The sequence below is a fragment of the Puccinia triticina genome, chromosome 18A (genome assembly GCF_026914185.1).
Source record: "Puccinia triticina chromosome 18A, complete sequence".
NCBI classification, from domain to species: domain Eukaryota; kingdom Fungi; phylum Basidiomycota; class Pucciniomycetes; order Pucciniales; family Pucciniaceae; genus Puccinia; species Puccinia triticina.
In genome coordinates this window covers 1,476,129-1,497,795 of record NC_070575.1, presented here as the reverse complement: position 1 = coordinate 1,497,795, position 21,667 = coordinate 1,476,129, and the positions used below count along the sequence as shown (strand labels likewise).

At 45.0% G+C, this 21,667-nt stretch overlaps 2 protein-coding genes across 2 annotated transcripts; one reads left to right on the top strand and one right to left on the bottom strand.

Moving 5' to 3' along the window:
- Positions 1-2,675: 2,675 nt before the first annotated feature.
- On the top strand, positions 2,676-5,467 carry PtA15_18A191 (uncharacterized protein; the record flags this gene model as incomplete). Its single annotated transcript, XM_053164705.1, has 15 exons — positions 2,676-2,772; positions 2,832-2,917; positions 3,034-3,111; positions 3,207-3,353; positions 3,433-3,490; positions 3,549-3,664; positions 3,739-3,831; positions 3,920-3,977; positions 4,063-4,167; positions 4,241-4,355; positions 4,427-4,548; positions 4,615-4,713; positions 4,779-4,945; positions 5,037-5,127; positions 5,199-5,467. The coding sequence occupies 15 exons, from the start codon at positions 2,676-2,678 to the stop codon at positions 5,465-5,467; spliced, it is 1,701 nt and encodes a 566-aa protein (XP_053028688.1).
- Positions 5,468-6,960: 1,493 nt separating this feature from the next.
- On the bottom strand, positions 6,961-8,970 carry PtA15_18A190 (uncharacterized protein; the record flags this gene model as incomplete). The annotated part of the gene is made up of 3 exons (XM_053164704.1): positions 6,961-8,141; positions 8,217-8,343; positions 8,422-8,970. The coding sequence occupies 3 exons, from the start codon at positions 8,968-8,970 to the stop codon at positions 6,961-6,963; spliced, it is 1,857 nt and encodes a 618-aa protein (XP_053028687.1).
- Positions 8,971-21,667: the final 12,697 nt, after the last annotated feature.

Genomic DNA, 21,667 nt, shown 5'->3' with positions numbered 1-21,667 from the left:
ATCCATAGCCCTTTCATGTTCAGCATCAGCTTCAAAGGCACTCCAATAGTGATATCAAATGGAGTAGCCAAGACAGAAACAAGCAAACCTTGCCTTTGTAAGCTTGTAAGCTCCAAGTAGACCAGCCAAAATAAGTACCCGAAACGTCATTGTCAGTAAGAGCACCCGAGCCTGAGCTTATCGAGTCAGGTTTCTTCGGGGGTTGGGAAGAACCTTGAGCTTGGTGATTGATAATGACTGTTAAGAGGATGACCAGGGAACTCGCTGGAATCATCGTGAGCATCTTCGGTAAGATGGTGCGTAGAAGAAAATGTTTATTGGGAAGGGAATGCGAGGCTGGAATTCAGGGAAACTTACAGCAAATTTATATATCCTGAACGATGAAGGTGAGGAGTGCTGATTCAATCAGGTGACCTGGTCAGGCAAGAACATTAGGGGTCTTGGCCAAACCTGTGGATGCCGAGATTATTGTGAGTGTTCATTAATTTCGAGCAGAAGCAGCTTTTATTAGTTAAGGAAGAGCCCAAAAAAGCTAATATGAGCTTCTCAGCGCTCAGCGAAAGCCTTCTGTCCTGACCATGCGAAGACGGGCAGACTGTTCAATTGCCGTAATAGTATCGATCGGTGGCTCAAGTGTGCTGGAGAGAAACTCCCATCGGCCTCCTGAGAACTGGGGGAAAGGAACTTGGCCATGGATCGGTCTACTCCGGCCCCTTTTCCTATCGCCTATCAAGATTAAAGCCTTGGGTGTCCACTGGAGTATAGCGGCTGGTCTCTTACACCGACAGAAAAATATGCTGGGGCCTACGATGAGTTAGGAAGCTGTAGACGGTGGCGGCGGTAAGGTGAGGGAGATCTCTTCCAGAGTTCGTCTTCTTCAGTCAATCAGATCGTGGAAGCTTCTTGTATGCATCATTTCCTGCCTCCTCATCCCCCATGGGATCATTTCACTCAACGCAGGCCGCATCGCACCGCACAGACAATCTCGGGAGTTCTTCATCCCTCACAAACTTTGGTGGCCACTGATTCCGGAGTCGATCAAGGGCAAGCCGGTCAAACGACTCCAGTTCGATGGTCATCTCACAAGACTCTTCAGTCAAGCGCAAACAATCAGCAAGACTCTCGGCCTCACGATAAATATTCTCATCAGCAGACTGATTTCCACCTGCAATCTGACTTTTCCAATCGATTGGCGACCTATATTTCGCCACTTTTTTGCTTCTTGCAACGAAAGCCAAGAAGCGCGTTCACCCTGAGAGAAAATTGGATTCAAGGGCCGATTCATGCGGTGTCCTCAGCTTCACCGGGAATCGTGCCTTTCCAAACCAGTAAGATTGGAGACTACTCCACCGCTCCTTGCGTTGTCCTCTTGAGTACACATTGGCAGCTGGAACTCGTCTAGAAGTCCTTGAGGTGGGGTTCGGCAGAACTATATAGCCAGTATGTAACATTCCCTCCTCACCACTTTTCCCGCGCTGTTATTTCGTGGTATATGCCTCAAAGCCAGACCGATGCAATGGGTAAATCAATCGGCCCTACGGTTTCCAAGCCATTCTTGATTCGTTGACCTTAATCATGGTGCCGTTGTTCACGATTGGAACAGCGGCCAGAAAAAACGGTTGTCTACACACCTCCGCCCGCTTGCTGAAATCACGCGCCCCTCTGCATTTCTTCTGGGGCATGACATCATCGAAATAAAAATCCGACTGAAACGAAGACTCCGATCGCTTTCTTTAAAACGATCTATTCTTTCCGGTTTCCTGTGATCTGACTTGTTACTTTTTCGCCTGTTGGTAAGCATAGTCAAGTGCAAGCCAGTGGATGAGGATCTTGGAGTCCACCCGTGACCAAATATCTACTCGTCCATCAGCATCAACTTTTAACTCAGCCTCTTCAGCTAGTCCGGCCCATCTTTCCCAGCTTCAGGTAAATGCCTGTTTTTGTTTTACCTCCGTTTCAAGCTTGAACCTCTCGTTGAGGCCGCTCCAGGAAGCGCCAGTGGATGAATGCCTCCAGTGAGATTTGTCCCTCTCACTTCGTACGCATGATTCCATATTGGTGCGTGTCCGTCCTTCACTCTGCCGGCGCCCCGCTCTTGCATCCTCCTTTAGACTCAGGCGCTATACCCGCATATATATAGCAATCGTCTCTACACTTCACCCCCTTTTTTTCTCCACAGCACTTTCACGGTTCAAGATATTTACTATTCTTTGGGTCTTTTTGCCCCTGTCGGAGTCAAATGGTGGTTGATCGTATCGAATATTCAAGGTTCGACGAGAAGTGCTCCCGATATCTTGAGGGATTGAGTTCACTGTTACCAATAATTCGAAAAAGCCTTGATATGCTTGCCCCTCTTTCATTACTGAGCCGCCGATCATCTGTGCGATGAACTTGAGCTGAACTTGCCAATTTTTTTATATCCGTACTTCATGGATTTTAGAATCAGTCTGTCTCATCTTGATTGACTGGTTTCGCCGATTTTCTCAACTCGGCTATATCCAACTTGGTAAGCTCATTGTAGAAAATAACTAGAGGAGAATAGGGAAGAAGAAAGACTCTTGTCACTGAAATATTTGACAAATTGCTGCGGTTGTCCAACGTGAAAAAGGTCGTTTCTATTTCCATCCTCATAGATTTTCCTCGTTTTCCGCCACAAGCTAGGACTAGGCAGCAAGATGTTTCAACACTGGGGAAAGGGCCTGGCGTTTCTTATTATCGCGAGCCTTCTCCTGGCTGTGGGTCTGCAGTTTTCCTTCAACACAATTGCCCCGCGTAAGTCGCAACCCACCCAACTTCCAACAGCCAGTATTTGAACTTTGTTTCTCCATTAGATGTCAAGGTTGAACTGGATTACGGCTCCTTTATCGGTAAAACACAACCCATCCTTGGACTCGAGCGCTTCTATGGAATCCCTTTTGTTCGTAATCGTATCGTGTTCTACAAAATCGCATTCTCATGCTGTGATATTGTGACATGCAGTCGTTCTGATGAAGTCCTAAAAACTAACCGATTTCCTTGACATCTATGCCAAAGGCCGAGCCACCTGTGGGGGAGTTGCGGTTTGCAAATCCGATTAAACCAACTAAGACTTACTTCAATCGAGACGCTACCGTAATTTATTGCCTAAACATCTCTGGAAAGCGCTTATTCTGCATACTTATTATTTCTTCTATCTATTCATGTTGGGTTCCGAATTCGAAAAAAAGGAACGCGCACCTGCCTGTCCTCAGCAAACGTTCGGCGGAAACACTTCCAGTGAGCCCTACCAGAGTTGGCTCAACGGGAAAAAATTGAATCCTCTTGGACACATAAAAGCGTTTGGCCCTGGTCAAGAGGATTGCTTGACGCTTGACGTGAGACCAACAGTTTTTTGGAATGTAATCCATTCCTGATCGTGAGGATTTTGTTTTTGCCTTTTGTTCTCTTTCACAGATCACTAGACCAGCAGGTACAACCAACTCCTCTCGTCTCCCGGTGATGTTTTTCATTTGTACGTCTCCATTGTTTTCTCCGCTGCGCAATCTATGTAGCTAATTTTCCGGTGCTAGTCCCTGGTGGCTTCAATTATGGGGTAAGCTGGCAGCTAACTCCCAAATTTCTGGTCAAGAAAAGTATGGATATGGGCCTTCCGATCATACATGTCACCGCAAACCATAGATTGAATGTAAGTACGGTCAAGTTTGGGCGAAGGTTAATTCGATTTCTTGTTTGCGCTTATAATATGATCACTTCCATGAGGCCTTTGGATTCTTGGGCGGGAAAGAAGTTGCTGAAGCGGGCGTTAGTAACCTGGGATTGAAAGATCAACGATTGACTATGGAATGGATCAAAGTCAGTTGTCTATTCCCGGGTTTTTAGCTCTCTGTTGATTGTGTATGAGGTTCTGAGATTCCCGAGCTTTATCTTTTATGTAAAACAGACTTACATCTCTCAATTTGGTGGGGATCCAGATAAAGTGACCATCTATGGAGAATCATGTCTGCACCCTTTTGAGAAATTTTCTTCAAACAGGTATCCAACAACTGAACTGTTTACCACATTTCGTTTCCTTTGGCTTGATAGCTGGCGCCATTTCGGTATCACATCATCTGATGGCTCACAGGGGTCAGCACAACAATCTTTTCCGTGCCGCTATATGCCACAGTGGAACTGCGATTCCGATTGGCAGTGAGTGATTTTTATAGTATTAGTAGTTGGGGAAGTTTATTTGATCACAGGTTCCGGGTTGGGCCTATTTCAGAGCTATCTGATGGCGCAGGCCAACAAGCTTTCGACCACATTGCTAAGTTTGTCCAGTGCGAAACTGCATCTGATAAACTGGACTGTCTAAGAGAGGCGCCTTTCAAAAAACTTCTGTAAGACTCATGGGTTTTTGCAAGCAAACGGATGAAATAATTCTAACCCTTTCAGTTATGGGGTAACATAGCAAGGCTGTGGAAATGTTTCCAGGAACGTTTTCCTTCGGCGCTTTCCCTCTGACGTTTTCACCTGTAGTTGACGGTGAATTTGTCACGGGATCTATCCAAAATGCTCTCAAAGCAGGAGAATGTTTGTCTATTTTGTAGCTCCGCTTTTTTAACCTCTGACTTAATCATTGAATTCAAAAACTCGCAGTTGCCAAAGTCCCCGTTATCACCGGAGATGTCCTGGATGAAGGCACGGTTTTGGCACTGGGAACCCTTCCTCTGCGCACCGAAGAGGATCTCAGGAGCTGTAAGTGTTCCTCAACCTCTCAATCGTTAGTAATTCTTCCAACCGATTGATTTCATTCGAATTAGTCATCTCCAAGAAGTTTCGCGATCCAACACCCGAGCTTATTGCCAAGATACTCGAAGTGTGGCCTTCCGACCCCAAATTAGGCTCACCTTTTGCCTCAGGGGACAAGTATGCTCTCACGCCGGTCTATAAACAATATTCGGCAATACTCGGCGATGTAGGCTTCCAAGTGAGCCGCCCGCGAGATTATAGTTTAGATCCAACGAAATTTGGCTCTAATGCAAGAAGATTTGCTTTTGGAATTGTTGGTATTATATTAGGGCCCACGGCGTCTATTTCTCCGATTGACATCCTCATTCATGCCCACTTGGAGCTATCTTGATCAAGCAATGCGGCATGACCCTTTCATTGGTTAATTGACTTCAATATACTGCTACCATTCTGTTGGTAAACTGACTTGTTCTATGGTTTGTCTATCACAGGAGCATTCCATGCGTCAGACCTGCCGGCACTATTTGGATTGATACCAGGTGGACAGCAAAAGGAGTACCAGACCCGCTGGATCGCTTTTGCAAACAACTTGGATCCGAACTATTCTGGACTTTCTGAGTGGCCTACTTATGATAAAGGCGCCAGAAATTTGGTCATTGATAAAAACGGCGCAGATGGGGTTGCGCCCGACGACTTTCGCTCCGAAGCTATCGAGTTTTACCTCTCTAACATTGACGCATTGACCTTCATATCCCAATAATCTTTCCGGTCTGCGTTTCTCGATTGCGAATGTGGATAGGTTTACAAATCATTGCTTGAAAATCATAGTCGGCCAGCAACAAGCTATCAGATTTATATGGACTCTGTAAACAAATGAAGCCTCCTGAAGATAAATATTGTGCATGATAATGCTAGTTACAGTGCGGCAATTTTTCAGATTGAATGTTAAAAATTGATACTCAGGATGTTGCCAGCTTCACGGGGTGTCTACTTTTCCATTAATCTAGTGATGGAGCATTGATGCTGTCTTCTACACTGTCCGCAGAAACGCGGACCCGCTCGCTATGCTTTTGCCTTGGCACATCTAAGCGAACCTGCTCGCTAATATTCCACATGTACCGTATAAACAAGCGGATGAGCGCTACGCTGCGCAACGGTCAGCGTAGCGGTATTTCCCTCGATCCTCAGGGCGGCGCGGCGAGAGCCGGTTGTTTTGACTTCAACCCAGTCCTCCTGGAGTTTCGCCGCCTGATGCTTGGAGGTCGTTCACAACCGATTAGACATCATAAGTGCGATATTTCCGAAGACATTGTTTCCAGCTAGGGTGTAGCAGCTACGCTACAAAAAGCGTAGCGTAGCGTTTTTTAGATCGCTGCGCTGCGCTGAAAGTAGCGGCCCCGCCCGCTGCGCTACCGCTTTTTGGGTTGGAGGGAGAGAGGGGACCCGCTACTTTCTGCGGCGAGGGAAACGCTGCGCTACCGCTTTTTGGGCTGGACGCGCAGCGGCCCCCCGCTGCGCTACGCTAAAAGGGCGCTTTTTGTAGCGTACACCCTTGTTTCCAGGCAACACATCAGAAACCTTATCAACTTGGACTTGTAAAATTTCACAAATATGAAGTATCGATGACAGAAATGCTATCATCAGCTCAATGAACCGGGCCAAGAAACATTTTGGTGGAAAAAATGAGATAAACATTTGGTTCAAGCGAGTACATTATGATGATCAATTAGATATGCGCAAGACGGGATTATGACATACGGGATTGAAACTACTACAAAGATCAGAAAATTTGGTTTGTTGTCCGCTGAAGAGCAAATTGATCAAGACATCTTGGTGTTTTGAATTGAAACATCGGAAAGGACAGACAGGAAATGCAAAAAAAATGACGAGAGGGCAGCTAGATTTTGGCTATGAACAGATTAGAATGAAAGGTACACCTGGAAAAGAAAATTGTTCGAAGTTATGGAAATGTTTGTGAAGCGTTCTGCACCGCAGCTGGGCCAAGTTTTGGATGAAGAGGATGTTGAGTCGGCCTGCTCGGTAGCTTGACCCAACTCGGAAAGAGACTAAGAGATTCAATTGATTTCCTTCCCATCGATTGCTGTTGATGGGTATTATATGGTGATGCATTTTGTCGGTGGGCTCGACCTTGTATTTCAGAGCCATAATAACTTGCCCGAGTTACTCGGATCTCGGATTGGCCCAAAGTTATATATTGGTTGGAGGAGGCCAGTCGTAAGCCAGCTCCTTATTCTACGTTCCGATCGTAGAATCGTGAGAGGAGGTAGGATAATCCGACGCATGGGGCTTAGAGGAAGAATCATGTGATTTTGTGATCAGGGATGGAGAAGGACTACGGCTAATTGATGAAGGCCGAGTTGAATAGCTCGGTTCTTCAACGGAGAAATCGAACCCGTTGGGGCTGGCGGCTTCGCAACTGGTCATCCAGCTGCGAACATCGTCGCTCAATTCAATCTTTTGCGAGTTCATAAGGGCTTGACGCAAAGTCTCAGTGGTTGAAAACGGATCGGTGGCTTCAGGTGGAAGCTGTAGGACAGGCGGCTTGAGCTGCGAGGGGGACGAAGTCGGTTTGATCAATAGTCTCTCAGATTCTCCCTCAGAATCGTCCAACTCCATATCGCCCTGTCTGAAGTTCAGAAATTCGCACAGAGCCTCAGAAGTGCGAAGCGACTCGGACGATGCGGAAATATCGTCAAAGTAATCTCTCAATTGCTCCATGCGACGGGCGCAAGCCATTTCATCGGCTGGAGGTGGTGAAGGGGTTAGTTTGGGTAGGGTCTGATTCGTACTTGGAAACTCGGACTCGAGGTCAATTTCAAGCGCCTCTATGTGAGTTTCCAGTCGATAAAGGACCAAAGCTTGCCGCCTTCGGCCGACGTCGGTGCTTTGGAAGTGAGCGTGAACCTGGTACCAGAACTGGCCCTGCTCACGGTGAAATGATGTCACGTTGATTTTCTCCAGGATTCCGTATCGCTTCCTGACGCGGGCCTGAGACGTGAGATCCTCTTCATCGTCCTCTTCCACGAGCGAGAGGCCACCATCATCTTGAGCGCATTGAATAAACGTTGCCTGCCGTTCTCGCCAATCTATTACGCGTGGATCTGGGTCATCCTGAGCCGTAGTGTGCTGTCCTGAGCCTTGTTCATCCAATGCCGCGGTAAAATTTTCCATGATCCGATGTGGACCAAGAGGGCTGGTTAGTTCTTGCGGAGAGGTACTGAGGATCGGCGAGTTCCCTGTTCCGATCGCACCAAGGATGATGCTGCAAGCCTTGTATTGGGCCACGCGTGCCTTCCATTCCTCTACAGTGGGAATGACTGATCCACGAATCAAATCTCGACCTTGTTCAGACGAAAGTACCCGACAGGTTCGGATCTCTTGGAGTTCGATATACGACACTGGTATGAAGCCGGCTGTACAAAGGGGAATGTTTGTTTAGGAAACTGGACTGACAAGCAACTCGAGTCTACAACTGACGGCATACTTACGTCCACCCAAACGACCGATAGGTTTCACCACGAACCACTCTTGAGCGCTATGAGCAATAATAATAACGGGTTCTCCGTAGCGGGCACTCAGTTCATCTGGTCGCTCAGCTACAAATGTGTACTTCATCTAGAATGGAGTAAATGTATGGCTTGTAAATTGATCGATGTTTTCAAAGTGACGTGATTCAAGAAACACGAGACTCACCGTTCCAAAAAGTGACTGATACCTGACATTAGTGGGCTTTCGCTCAGCAGTTCGAGAAGACTCAGAGCTAGCTGAGCCTAGGTCCCTCAGGGGTGCAGCTGGTAGAGTCAAAGGAATAGGGGCTTTCCCTTTAGAAAAGACTTGGAGAAGTTGTGACTTCCCCCGGTGGTTAGGGCCTTTTTCTATCGGGTGTAGATTGCTTGGCCTGCTAGGGGCGTACTTTTGGAAATAGGTCGCTGGGACAATGCCCTGTACAGATTTCAATGGGTTTTCGGCTTGGAACCAGGCGATGCCCTCGATGTCTGTAAAGACATCTGACACGTGAAAGAACTCGCCAACTCGGAAGGATAGCTGGCCGGCCTGTTTGGATTGATAGTCTGAATTTGCTCGGATTACCAGGGCCGGCGGTGATCCGAATGGCGCAGAAATATCACCGTCACGGGCGAAGGGGTCCTCGCAATGAGCAGCAGAGACTGTGAATTGGACTTGGGAGGGCGAGACCTTCAGTGAACGGGAGGCTTTAATCTTGGTGGCCATTCGATCCAGCATCAAGTGCAATAGATCTCATGAACCTGAGGAAGTTGTAGAGGATTTAAAGAAGGCTTCGAAACTTGAAGGTCAAGGAGGTTTGCGTATGGTGAGTGCCAAGTGCGAAAACAAGTCACGTCAAGCAAGCCCGGGCCCCGTACATAAACTTTTGAACTTGAGCTGTGGAGGCAGGCCCAGACAGGCAATTCAAGACTGGTGAAAGAGTGCACATTTTCAAATTCGGGCCAAGTCTCCGCCGGTCTCGACCGATGATATTACACACGGCACAACAAACTCTTCAGCTCCGACCGAAGGTGGGATAGCTGGCTATCACAGCCGATTCGTCCTCGCAGCTCATTCAATGAGCTGTGAATTGTCAATTTCGCCCGGACGTGCAATTCAACTTTCAGGACTCGGGTTACATAAACTTGAACTTTTGAAGAGACGTGTGAATAAGCATGGATATGAATGCGGACATAACGTGATGTTAGGTGATGCGCAGCAGCTTCATGATCATCAAACCGCATCAGGTTACCATCTACTAGGACGGTTCACGTCGAGCTTGACTAAGCCTCTCCGAGGAGGCGCGAAGCGTCTCCGAAGGAAAGGCTTAGGACTCAAGTCGGATTCTTGGCCTGAGGCTGACAAGGTTTTTTGAAGAAAATGAGCAATTTTGTATTTACATTTATTTTATGATTAGCTCTACAGTTTTACTCCAAATCCCAGCTGACCATGTTGTAGCCCTTGATCTCAGCTATCTTGTACATATTTTTTCAAGTATTCTCAACAAAAATTGGCTGCTCAGCAGCCATTCTTGCCAGGGCTGTTTCTGAGCAATGTGATGGACCCATTGGGCCACTCGCTGGTCAAGATTGGACAGGTTCTCACAATTTTGGCTCACCAGACCTCCCAAGGCAGTTTTTTTACATCACATTTACTTCCAAGGGATGAGGATACAACTTTGATGGGATACATGGTAACATGTACAACAAGGAGCTGATTCTAATGGTACTGGAGGCTGTGAAGAAATCCGAGGGGTATGCGGTGATATGTGGATTAGAAGGATTTTTTGGCCATTTGGCTGGGCAGCCTCAGGCCAAATGTTGGACATTAGGCACAAGTCCCTCCCGCAAGTGGGAGGGTGCTTGCACCCCCCAAGCACAGGGAGGGACTTGTGTTAAGTTTGGGTTCACGTAGGGATTTTTTAACCCTGCTGATGTTATAAATCAGCAAGCCTTCCCAGCCAAATTGGCTGGGACCGTGGGATAAACTTTATTTTGGTCTTGCTGATTTTGGCCCTACGTGAACTGTCCTAGTATTGTGTTTTTGAATATCTATTTAATTCTTGGACATTTGGGTAATCCCTCCATCACAAAAACACCAACTTCACTTGATGTATGCCAGAGATGGGGTTCACCCACAGATTGGAGGACTTCCTGCCAATCTGGAAACCCAGATTTTCCCAGATTTTGCAGGGAAATTTCCCCGCAAAATCTGGAAAAATCTGAGTTCCCAGATTGACGGGAAGTCCTCCATTCTACTCATACATATCCAGCTACCAGTGCCTCATAGATCCCAAAAGTGTAGCTTAACTTTCCTCTACAGAACTACATAGTTTTGGAAAATTGTCCAAGCTTTTCTCAAAACACAATATGTATTGAACATAACACAAGCCCCTCCACCCTGCAAGCACCGTCCTGCTTGCGGGAGACCCGTCCCTAATTCCCACATTACTGACAGGCAACTCTTGCTGGAACAAGTCAATGATATCTGGAAGCTCTCAAAGGCAAATCTCAAGCCAGCACAAATTCTCCTGCAGCTTTGAACATCTGATGACCAAACACTTGCAACCAAAAGACAATCACAAATGCTTTACAGAATATCCGTTGAGAGGAATCAGGTGGGAGGAGCCCAATTGAAGCTATGATGACATTCTTCAAGGAGATGAACTGGGCATGGGAAGTCAAGGCAAACACTAGGAGAGCCATCCAAAACCTCTTTTTTTCTCACCCAGGATCAATTAACTTTGCCCAAATCAACCATCACATTACCCACATACAAGACCAATTGATATAACCCTCTTACATATCATTGGACAGGGTCACAGGTTTATAGTAGATCTACCAAACAATCTTTCTCTGTAGCATTCTGTTTTTTTTTACTTTTGAAGACAAGGAGAATTATTTATGGGAAATCCAAGTTCTCAAGATGATGCCTTATGCCAAGCGCTGGAAAAAGCTTTCCCCAATGCTCAAGCCAACCTCTGCACTTGGCACCTCAACAAAAACATAACAACCAACTGCAAAAATTATTTTCCTTCCATTTTCAAGAAGGGCAAGAAAGAGGAAAAACCATGGGAAAGGTTTATGGCTTTTTGGAAACAGGTAACCTACTTGAAATCCACCAGAATATATGAAGAACAATACAATACCTTGAAGGGATTCTTAACAACTTGGGCCCTAGATCACCTTGAAAAGTGGATCACTGTGAAAAAACTCAAGAAACTGCTGCCAGTTGAAATGCAATATTACAAAGTGATTCCTGTCAAGGAGCCATTTTTTGTGGCCTGAGCCAGTATCCTCATTTCTGCAATCTCAACACATCAAGGGTTGAATATGGTTACAATTATCTCAAAAAATTCATCACAAACTTGACAGCTGATATAATTTATGTTTTTAATTCATTATCACTAGCAGTTGATGCTCAGATCAATCAAGTCCACAAATAAATTGTTAAAGAAACCATCAAGAGACTTGTCAGCATCCCTAAACCCTTCATTGTGATCCTTGGCAAGATCTCAAGTTTTGAAATCAAGAAATAAATTGAAAAATTTGATCTCCTGAAAAAGCTGGACCCAACAAAGTGCTTTTCTCAAACTCTCACTGAAGGAATTGGAATACCTTGTGCTCATAAGATTTCTGAAATATTGGAGAGTGGAAGGACATTGATGCCAGATGATTTACACCTCCAATGGCATTTGAAATACAATCTTGAGTTCACTGTGAGTGGATTGGTTGTTATAGATCTTTTTGGACTTGATGCAGAGCTAGGATCCAATTAAATTACATTGCTTCTGCAGAAAAAAGGCAAAATTGAAGTTCAACTTGATGACGAAATTAAAAAGATGACTGCAACACTTACTAATGAGCCTCCCAGAAGGCTAGCAATACTTTTCAAGAAAATCCACCAAATAGTATCCAGAAATCATGGTGTCATCCCCATTCAAGTCCCAGGAGTCAAGAAAAATCCAAAAAAGGCCAGCCAATGAACATGAAGAAAGCAAAAACATCTACCAAGAGAAATCCCTCAGCCTTTTAGATTGTACAAGCAGAAATCACAAAAGAAGCAAGTAGCCAAGCCTCAAAAACATCCTGATAGCAGATCTAATCAAATCAAACAGGATGTTGACAACAATGACAATGTAGATAGCCCTTAAGAGGAGAGCAAAGACAATAACTCATTCCTACAATGCTAAGTATGGCGGAGCAAGCGCAGAGTCCCAATTAAATTATGAGAACAAGGCCAATGGTGTGAATAAGATAGATGAAAAGAACAAGAAGAAAAAGTGAGTGGGGAGTCCAAATTGGATGAATAGAACATCCAACCTGAACCATTGGCTTCTCAACCAAACATGGTATGTACACCCATTGTAATTATCATACATGTGGCTTACATATGTTTGAATATGATTTTAATAGGCCACTTACCTCAACCAGATTCTAAAACACCTCTGCATGCAAATTCTGGATGTTTTTGATCCAGATGGAGATGGTAACTGTGGGTTTCAGTGTCACTGCATTTCAAATTTTCTGGGCGAAGATGGCAAGCAGGGATGGTTTCAGGTCAGGCAGGAAATTATCAACAAGATCATGAGCAACAAAAAAATCTACTCAAGAATACAGGGAGTTGAATAAATAATAAAAACAATTGTTAATGCCCTCAATGTTACAAGCCCTGCCATAAAATCCCCATTGAAAGCTTAAAATTGGCTCAATAGGTTAGAAAACGGGCAAATTATTGCCAACACTTGCACCCATCCAATTATTTTTGATCATCTGTTTCACCTTCCTCCCTCTTTTACTAGGCTCCAAAGATTCTAGTTATTCCAAGGCAAATTATCTGCTCCATGTTGATGTGAATTACTGGGTTTTTTCTACTGTTGAGGGTATCAATGGGTTCAAACCCATCCCTCCCCCCATTATAGCAAAAAAGTATACTTCAACTAAAACTTGGGTGATGTTATTTAAAAAGGGCCTGGATCCTTATGAGAATTTTTTGAAAGTCTAGAGTTTTTTTATTTGTTTTTATGTCACCTTTCTTCTTAATAACCATGATTTGTGATGGTTTCAATAAATCTCTTTTTTATTCATTTAAAAAGTTCTTTTTTGATGTAATCCAATCTGATTGAAGTGAAGTGCCACTCACACTCTTTTTGCAGTGGATGGTACTTTACTCCAGAGCTCATTGGTGTGCACAAAATGAGGGAATTGGAGTGCACTAAAGTTCACTCCAATATGTTTGGAGTGCATGTTTTATAACTCCAATAAATGCTGGAGTGAACTTGTGGACACTTCATTTTGGATGCACATTTGGTGTGAACAACATCTCCCTGATCCAAAACTATTGGAGTGGACAAAGGTTCACACCTTTTTTGGTGTGCACATAGTAATTTGTTGATTTGCCTAAAGCTGGACCCAAGTTGTATATGTAGGACCACATATCTGTTATGTGAAATGTGTGCAATATTGTTACAATGGAGGACTTCCCATTGGCTAGATGCTACATCCAAGGCTAAACATTCCTGGCTGGTGAAAATTGATTGAATTCAAGCTTTCACCAGCAAACAAGTTTTAGAGCCTCCCAATTATGTATAACTTTTTTTTTCCACGTACTAGAGACATAAAACTTGAGAGCACAGAGATTTATGCATAAATTGTACCCCCTGAATTTCTTAGCAATAGTGTGTCATCAGAACATGAGATATAAGGGGTGCGTGTTGGGCTTAGTAGGAAAATGACCGCCAGCCATATAAGTTTTTTGTTACACACCCAAAAAGTCCAAAACTTTCAGGAATATTTCCATAATGCATATAGTTTGTGCTATCAAATTATTAGCAATAGTTTTCCATTGTAGAATGACATATAAGGGGTGCACGTAGGGCTTAGTAGGAAAATGACCGCCAAACATATAACTTTTTTGTTACACACCCAAACAGTCCAAAAATTTCAGGAATCTTTCCATGATGCATATATTTTGTGCTATAAAATTATTAGCAATAGTGTTCCAATTTACAATGATGTATAAGGGGTGCGCGGAGGGCTTAGTAGGAAAATGGCCGCCAGCCTTATAACTTTTTTGTTACAGACCCAAACAGTCCAAGAATTTCAGGAAATCTTTCATGTAGCATATTATTTGTGATATGAGATTCTTAGCAACTTGATGTGATAAACATAGGAGATATGGGGTGTGCGCGGCAGGCTTTATCCACACACACCTTATATCTCTTATTTTGATTACACCCCATGGCTAAGAATTTCATAGCAAGCTTAATATGCTACATTGAAATCTTCCTGAAATTTTTAGACTGTTTGGGTCTGTAATAAAAAAGATACAAGGTTGGTGGTCATTTTCCTACTAAGCCCTACGTGCACCCCTTATATGTCATCCTACAATGGAAAACTATTGCTAATAATTTGATAGCACAAACTATATGCATTATGGAAATATTCCTGAAAGTTTTGGACTTTTTGGGTGTGTAACAAAAAACTTATATGGCTGGCGGTCATTTTCCTACTGAGCCCTGAAGTGACTGAAACAATATCAATGACAATGTAAGTGGGAGAAACAGACTCTGCAGTCTGTTTACCCGCTCAAATATGGTCTCCAAGGGTGGGCAAGTGTCACACGCTGTAACCTAACAGGTTAGGTTACAACAGCCACCCCCTCGCCCAGATTCGAGACCCTACATACAAAAAGTAATCCAGAGATAGTGAAGATAGGAAAAAAAAGGTGAAAGGAAGAAAAATAAGGGGAAAAAAAACTACGGCCCCACATTGAGAATGGATAATAGAGAAACAATATAAGCGGAGGAAAAAATATATACGAAAGAAACAATTATATTGTCTTAAGAAGGAAATTCCGCATTCGCCTAAAAAGTTCAGGAGGTAAACTTTTTGTAAAAACATCAGCCCATTGCTCATTTGTAGGCACCCACGTCAGAGTAGTCAGTTTCTTGTACAATGCTTCATTAGTTATATAGAAATCTCAATCAGTGTGCCTTGTCCGTTTATTAGACACATCATCTGTACCTACCCGCACCACTGACTGATTGTTGCAATGAAGATGTCCCAATATGTCCACTTTCAGTACATCCTTCAGAAAATTCTTGATCCACAGAGCGTGCCGCGTCGCGGCTCCCAGCGCCATATATTCCGCATGGCCAGTGGAAGCTGCCACGGAAGCCTGTCGACGTGCCACCATAAGATCAGACAGCCTAAAAACAGAATAAGAACCCTGTATGAAGACCTAGAGAACTCGCCACCCCAGGATGCGTCACAGTATGTCTGCAACGCCTTGGGGTCTCTGTTAGGAAAAATGCAAAGCTTTTGATCAGTACTGCCGGCGATATAGTTCACCAGATGACGAACTCCTTTCCAGTGCGTGACACTAGCTTTAGCGGAAAAACACGCCAAGTAGTTCACTGCAAAGGCAATATCTGGCCTTGTTCCTACTGCCAGATAGCTCATCATACCTAGAACATGGAGATACTTCGAGGAAGTGGACGGGTCACCAGCCTCCGTAGGCGCGTTGAAATTATGCTGCAAAGGCGTCTTAGCTATTTGCACCCCATCCCACTCCTCATCAAGTAATCCCTTGGTCAGTTTGGGTTGAGATAATATAAAACCTTCAGCTGTCCGTTGTATGCTTAGTCCAACTATGGAATCCAGTTCATCAGACCATTTTATTTTCAGAACGTCCTTCAAGTCATGTTCCAGCTTCTTTAGAAGTTCGCATTGGAAGCTGTTACAGCCCCGTCATCAACATGTATCCAAATCATTCCAGTCTCGGATTCATGTGGCAAAATGTAGAGACTGTTATTGTATTGCAAAGGGGAGTATCCTAACTTGTCCAGGACGCCCCTCAGATGAAGCCACCAGCAGCGAGCCGCCTGGCGTGTGCCATACAACGCTTTCTTAAGCAGGAAAGCATGCCCTTCTGGGAGTTGAACACCGTTGGGGGGTTTAACCCACACCTCCTCGTCTATTGGGGAGTTGAGATACGCTGCGACAAAGTTGAAACTGTGAACCTTCAAATTGAAACCAGCAGCAATTGTCAAAAGCAACCGGAGTGACACAAAAGTTGCCGTAGGAGCAAAGGTTTTGTTGAAATCTTTGCCCGCAACCTGTCGAAAACCCTTAGCGACATAGCGTGCCTTAAAATGCTTTGTTTGACCATCATCACCCGCTTTCTTTGTGAACACCCATCGTCCATCCAGAGGTTTAGTCCCTTCCGGCATTAGCTTTGACACCCAGACATCCATTTCAAGCAGATTGGATAGTTCCTCAGAAACTGCAGTGGCCCATTGCGCCTTATCTGTAGATTTCATCGCTTGTTTGTATGTCTTTGGAATGTCCACTCCATAAAAAGAGCATGACTGCAGCACAGCGTCAATAAGAGATTATCAAACTCAACTTTGTTGATGAAGTTGCCCAAAGAAATCTGCCTCGGTATGAAATCAAGAGACATCTTTTCTGGACCGGATGCCGGGTTGACTGGTGGAGCAGTCGGGGTCTTAGTCAATGTCACTCTTGGAATACTGTCTACAAAACAGACCATTGCAGATGAGACAAATTTGTTTGTGGAAGGCACGTAAAACATCCAGCCTTTGCTGGCCTCTAGGTGTGCCACCACATACACCTCATAAGCTCTGTCATTGAGTTTATTTTGGAGCTCGGCAGGGACATGAATAAAATCTTTGGAGCCAAATATCCTGAACATATCAAAAGATGGAGGCCGTTGAATTACAGCTTCAAAAGGTGTTTTTCCTTTGCTGGCCTTATTAGGAATACAATTGAGCACATGATTTGCCCAAATGAAAGCGTAGATCCAAAAATTCCTAGGCAGTTGGCTGTTGCTCAAAACCGTGCGCCTCATGTCTGCAACAGTCCTATTGAAGCGCTCCACTACACCTTTTTGATAGATTAGTGGTGATATGGAAGTGATCTTTCGGCAATAATTCCTTTCTCTTTCAGAAACACATTTAGAGCTTTATTTGCAAACTCCCCTCCATTATCACTTCGAAGTATTTTAACAGAGTCTCCGGTGTGCTTCTCAAGCTTTTGGATAACTTCCATGAGAACTGCGTTTGCGTCAGACAGCCCTTTTACGTAAGAGTAGCCCGTCGCCACATCCCGCAATGTCAGCAAATATTTGGAGCCATCAATGGTGTCCTGGTCCCATCAAGTCCATGCAAAGTATCTCCAACCTCGAAGGGTTGTGCATCGTACTTGTCATTCGATTAAGACTGGTACTCTTGCTTATTGCACAGATAGGGCAATGAATCTTCCCTGGAGGAAGATCAGATGGGAGCCCAAAACCTAGGCGCTGCTTGATCAAAGACCTGATCTTTCGCAGACTGACATGTCCAAAAATCCGATGCCAGAAGAGGAGTACCTTCTCCAATTCAGTCAGCGACTCAGGACGCCAGGACGACGGATATATCCTTTCAAACGGTGTGACAAAAGGATCATTTGGTGAAGCAGAGAGAGAAGTAGAGTTCATTGCTGTCAAGGACAAGTCAGAAGAGTAGGGCCTATCCGTAGGCATAGGATTTGGAGTGGAATCGAGAGAGCATGGCAACAAGGAATAAGATGAGGAAAGAGAAACAGTAGAGGGAAGTGAAACAGGAAGAGAAGAAGAGATTGAGAGATTTGTTGCCACTCCAGAAGATTTGTTGAACCTCAATGATGTTCAAATCATCAGACATGGGATACACCACCGGTTACGTTCACGTTCAAACAGGCACCGGAACAAGAGTTGTGCCGACTTATCAAATATTTCAAAAGTGTCTGCATCACATTCATATAGAAAAGACCAATCAGCCTTCCTAAGGGCGGCAAGTGAGATCAAAGTGGATGACGCTCACTCACAGTACAAGACACTTTTTATGGTGACTGTGACCCCATTTGGTTTGCAAAATAGCAATTCCCCTGCGCCTGATATGCTGGCTCCAGCTCCAGAAGTTGCTACATTGAGAGAAATAGGGACTTTAAGCTTCCTGAAGCTGTGGAGCAGGCTGAGATTTCCTGTAAGGTTGTGGGTTGCCCCAGAGTCTACAATTGCTGGAGTACTTACGTCAATCTCGGCCGTCATTGCTTGAAAATAACCCTCCGCAACGCCATCGGGAAGTTCAGACACCTCCACTTCCTTGGCTGAAGCCCCACCCCCCTGCGATTGATCAGATCAATGCTTGAAGTTGCTCGACTGTTGATGTCTCAACTGATTTGGCTGAGGTTGATAGCTGTCTGCCGGTCGGAAATTGTCCGGAGGTTGCTGCAGTTGGTTCGGGTGTTGGTACTGGTAGGGGCCGGGGGGGTGGAACATCAAAGGTTGGCAAAAGTACTGGGCGGGATTGACTTGAGGACCGTATGGAAAATTTCCAGTTGAGTGCTCAAACTGTGACGAGCCGTACTGGAGGTTTGGCGGTGGATAAACTGCGCGAATCATTGGCATGAAAGGCGCTTGCTGGAATTGGGGAAAATTTGCAGGGGCTGGACAATAGGACAAACCACCTGGTCCTCGTTGCCTGCGGTTTACCGGCGTTGACCGCGTTCTGGTTGGACAGTCGCGTAAGTAGTGGAACTTATCCCCACATGACCAGCATCGATTTGCTGTAAAGTGGTAGAATTCCAACGCTGCCGGCCAGTCGGCCTCCGGAATGTCAACCAGGAAAGCCAATTGATCAAAAGGTGTTACCTCCGTGCTTGATTGCACGATGGCCGGTGAGTGATGTCCAGCAGGGGCCGATCTGGACGCTGGTCGAGTGTGATTGTCCTGTAACTTGCATGCCCCGAGGATCTGAATCAGCCGATCAAAAGTGGGAGTGGTTGACTCAGCCGTCTTCTGCAATTCCAATTCAACTCTTCTGTCAAAGTCAAGTTTGAGAGGGGAGTTGCGACCGATGCTGCTCTGCAGGATGAAACCCATGAAGATTTCAGTGGTGAGATGGATTTTCAGGTTTGCCCACTCCGTTGAAAACTCCTTCAGTTTTGCAGCCACACCAGCCGCTGTCGGATTCACCAAGTTCTTGAATTCGATAAAATGGTAGAACACATTGAGTTGGGCCGCCCGACTGATTGACTTGAATTTTTTGAACATTAAACCCCTCAGACCTATCACAAATGTGATGGCGGAGGGGACCAGGACAAGCTCGCTCAACCTGTGCAAGCGCGACAGGGGAACTTGAGCTGCCGGCGGACAAACACTCAAGACTGGGGGCCATATAAGTTCGTTGAGGTCGCCGCCATTTGTCCCTATGCACTGGTCCGAGAAGATTGTTTTGGGGAGGAATTCCTATTGGGAAGGTTATGTTTGCCTTAGTCACTGTATTGCCCCTTCAAGAAAGAGAGAATCACGTTTCAGCTACTCCTTCCAACACAGAACCCAATTCAAAGGGCAGCGCGGACCAAGCAACCATACTAGGAAGTGGCCATCAGCGTAGATCAGCGTTGACTTGTGATTTAGGCTCCTGGGAAGGTATAGTTAACACTGTTCCTTGGTCTATCTGCACCCACCACCAGGGAAAATGTGATGACAGCTGGTGGCAGGTGACATTGAGTAAAACATGTTCAGACACCTGAGCTACTGTGGCAAGACTCCACTATCAAAACAATGGCCCCTTTGTGGTCATTGGGGATTCCCACTCAATGGGTTTTGGAGTATGATTGGAGACTGAACAAGAGTCTTCTTCAAATCACCTGCCCTCAGGTGACCTCAATTTTTCCCTGGTGCTTACCGTTGAAGCTCAGATTTTTTTTGCCTCGGGATAAAACAGATGCATTTCTCTCAATTTATACTTTTTCAATCTTTTTGCGTTGCTCTCTTTTGCCCCCCTCATGCCCTTGCAATTACAACAGGCACGAGGGGGTTGAATCCTGCCCCTTTTCATGCCTGCTTCAGGAATTGGGGGGCAAGTCCAAGGCATTTATGTTTGGGGACTTTAAATTAATTTTTTCACGGTGTTAAGTGTAACATGCTGATACCTGAAAAAGTTGGAGGTTGAACAGGAGTGCCAATTTTCCTTTTGTGGGCAGGGGGCTAAGTTTTAAGCCCCCTTTCAGAAAATTGCAGGGGGAACCCTTGATCCCAATTTCCACAAAAGTGTGGATTTAATATACTTAGATATTCTTATGGCAGAAAAAATTTGGGGCGGTTTGGAGCACCATAGATAAGGATTTGGCGGATTGCCTTTGTAGGAAATCAGCCAAATCAGTGTTGTGACATATGTCACATAGCCTACTTGGCTGCAGCTCAGCCCAGAGGAGAAGGTACTTCCCCTCCGGCCTGGTACTAGCAATACATCACTCTATCTGCTGCTCACACTACAACAGGTTATGAGCCCTTAAAGGTGTCTCGCCCCCAAATACCAGCCAATAGCTGAAGAAATTCAATTTTACCAATGAAGAATACCCGATTTTTCACCCTCTTATTTCAATCCCAACAAGAATACCAGACTGTTATTGATTTTTTATTTTATTTTCCCTGCAAAACTTCATTGCCTTCCGATGGATCCCTACTTGTACGGCGCTTATGGTCGGATTTGACTTTTCATGGCCGACCTGACTTGTGTTCTGGGAACTTTGATGCCTCTGTACCCCTACGGGCCCGCTCTGACTTTCAATCAAGCAAGAATGTCTGGAAATTTCCACCTCGGCGGTTTTGATGAGCAGTGATTGCGCAAGCAACCAACTCTACGTTCACAATCATGGAAGGAAACACACTCAAAAACCCGTCCTTGTAGATCCCAAGATACTTGTCCGAACCCGCCATCAGCTCCCTTGGTGAAGCAATGCCACCCCGATGTCAATCATAGGTTTGATGACCCTCACAAACATGACCATTGTTTGCCAGAGGAATCTCAGGATGAAGATTGTAGCGTGAACTATGATGAGAACTTGGTTGCCGATAACGACTGTGACTTGATTGATACTGATTTGTCATCTGAGATTGGCAATCACCAAGAGACGGATGATCATTCCAATTTGGATGTTGACCTAGGCCCAGAATGTGGTCAACCAGTTGGGTTGCCAATCTCAACAGTTCCAACGCTTGAGTATAGTTCTGATATTGGTGAAAACAAAGAAAAATCTGGGTCTAATCGAGTCATCAAAGCTTTTTCTCATGCCAAAGACCCCGCTGATATGCATGCTAACAATCAAGATGTAAGTGCTCACAGCAACAACGATGAATCACAACTTGCCAATGTAACTTGCTCTCGATCAATCCTAACACCAACGGCGCCATCAGAACCCGGCATTATCTCTCTCCCTCAAACTCTGCATACCCCTCGCATACACAATGATAGCCACAAAAATGAAGACATGTTCAGTTGATCATGATGAATAGAGAAGCTCAGAATTTACCACATCCCACATGGAAGATATCTTTGGTCATAATGTCACTAATAAGTTGTATTATTGTGGGAAAACACAATTAGGGT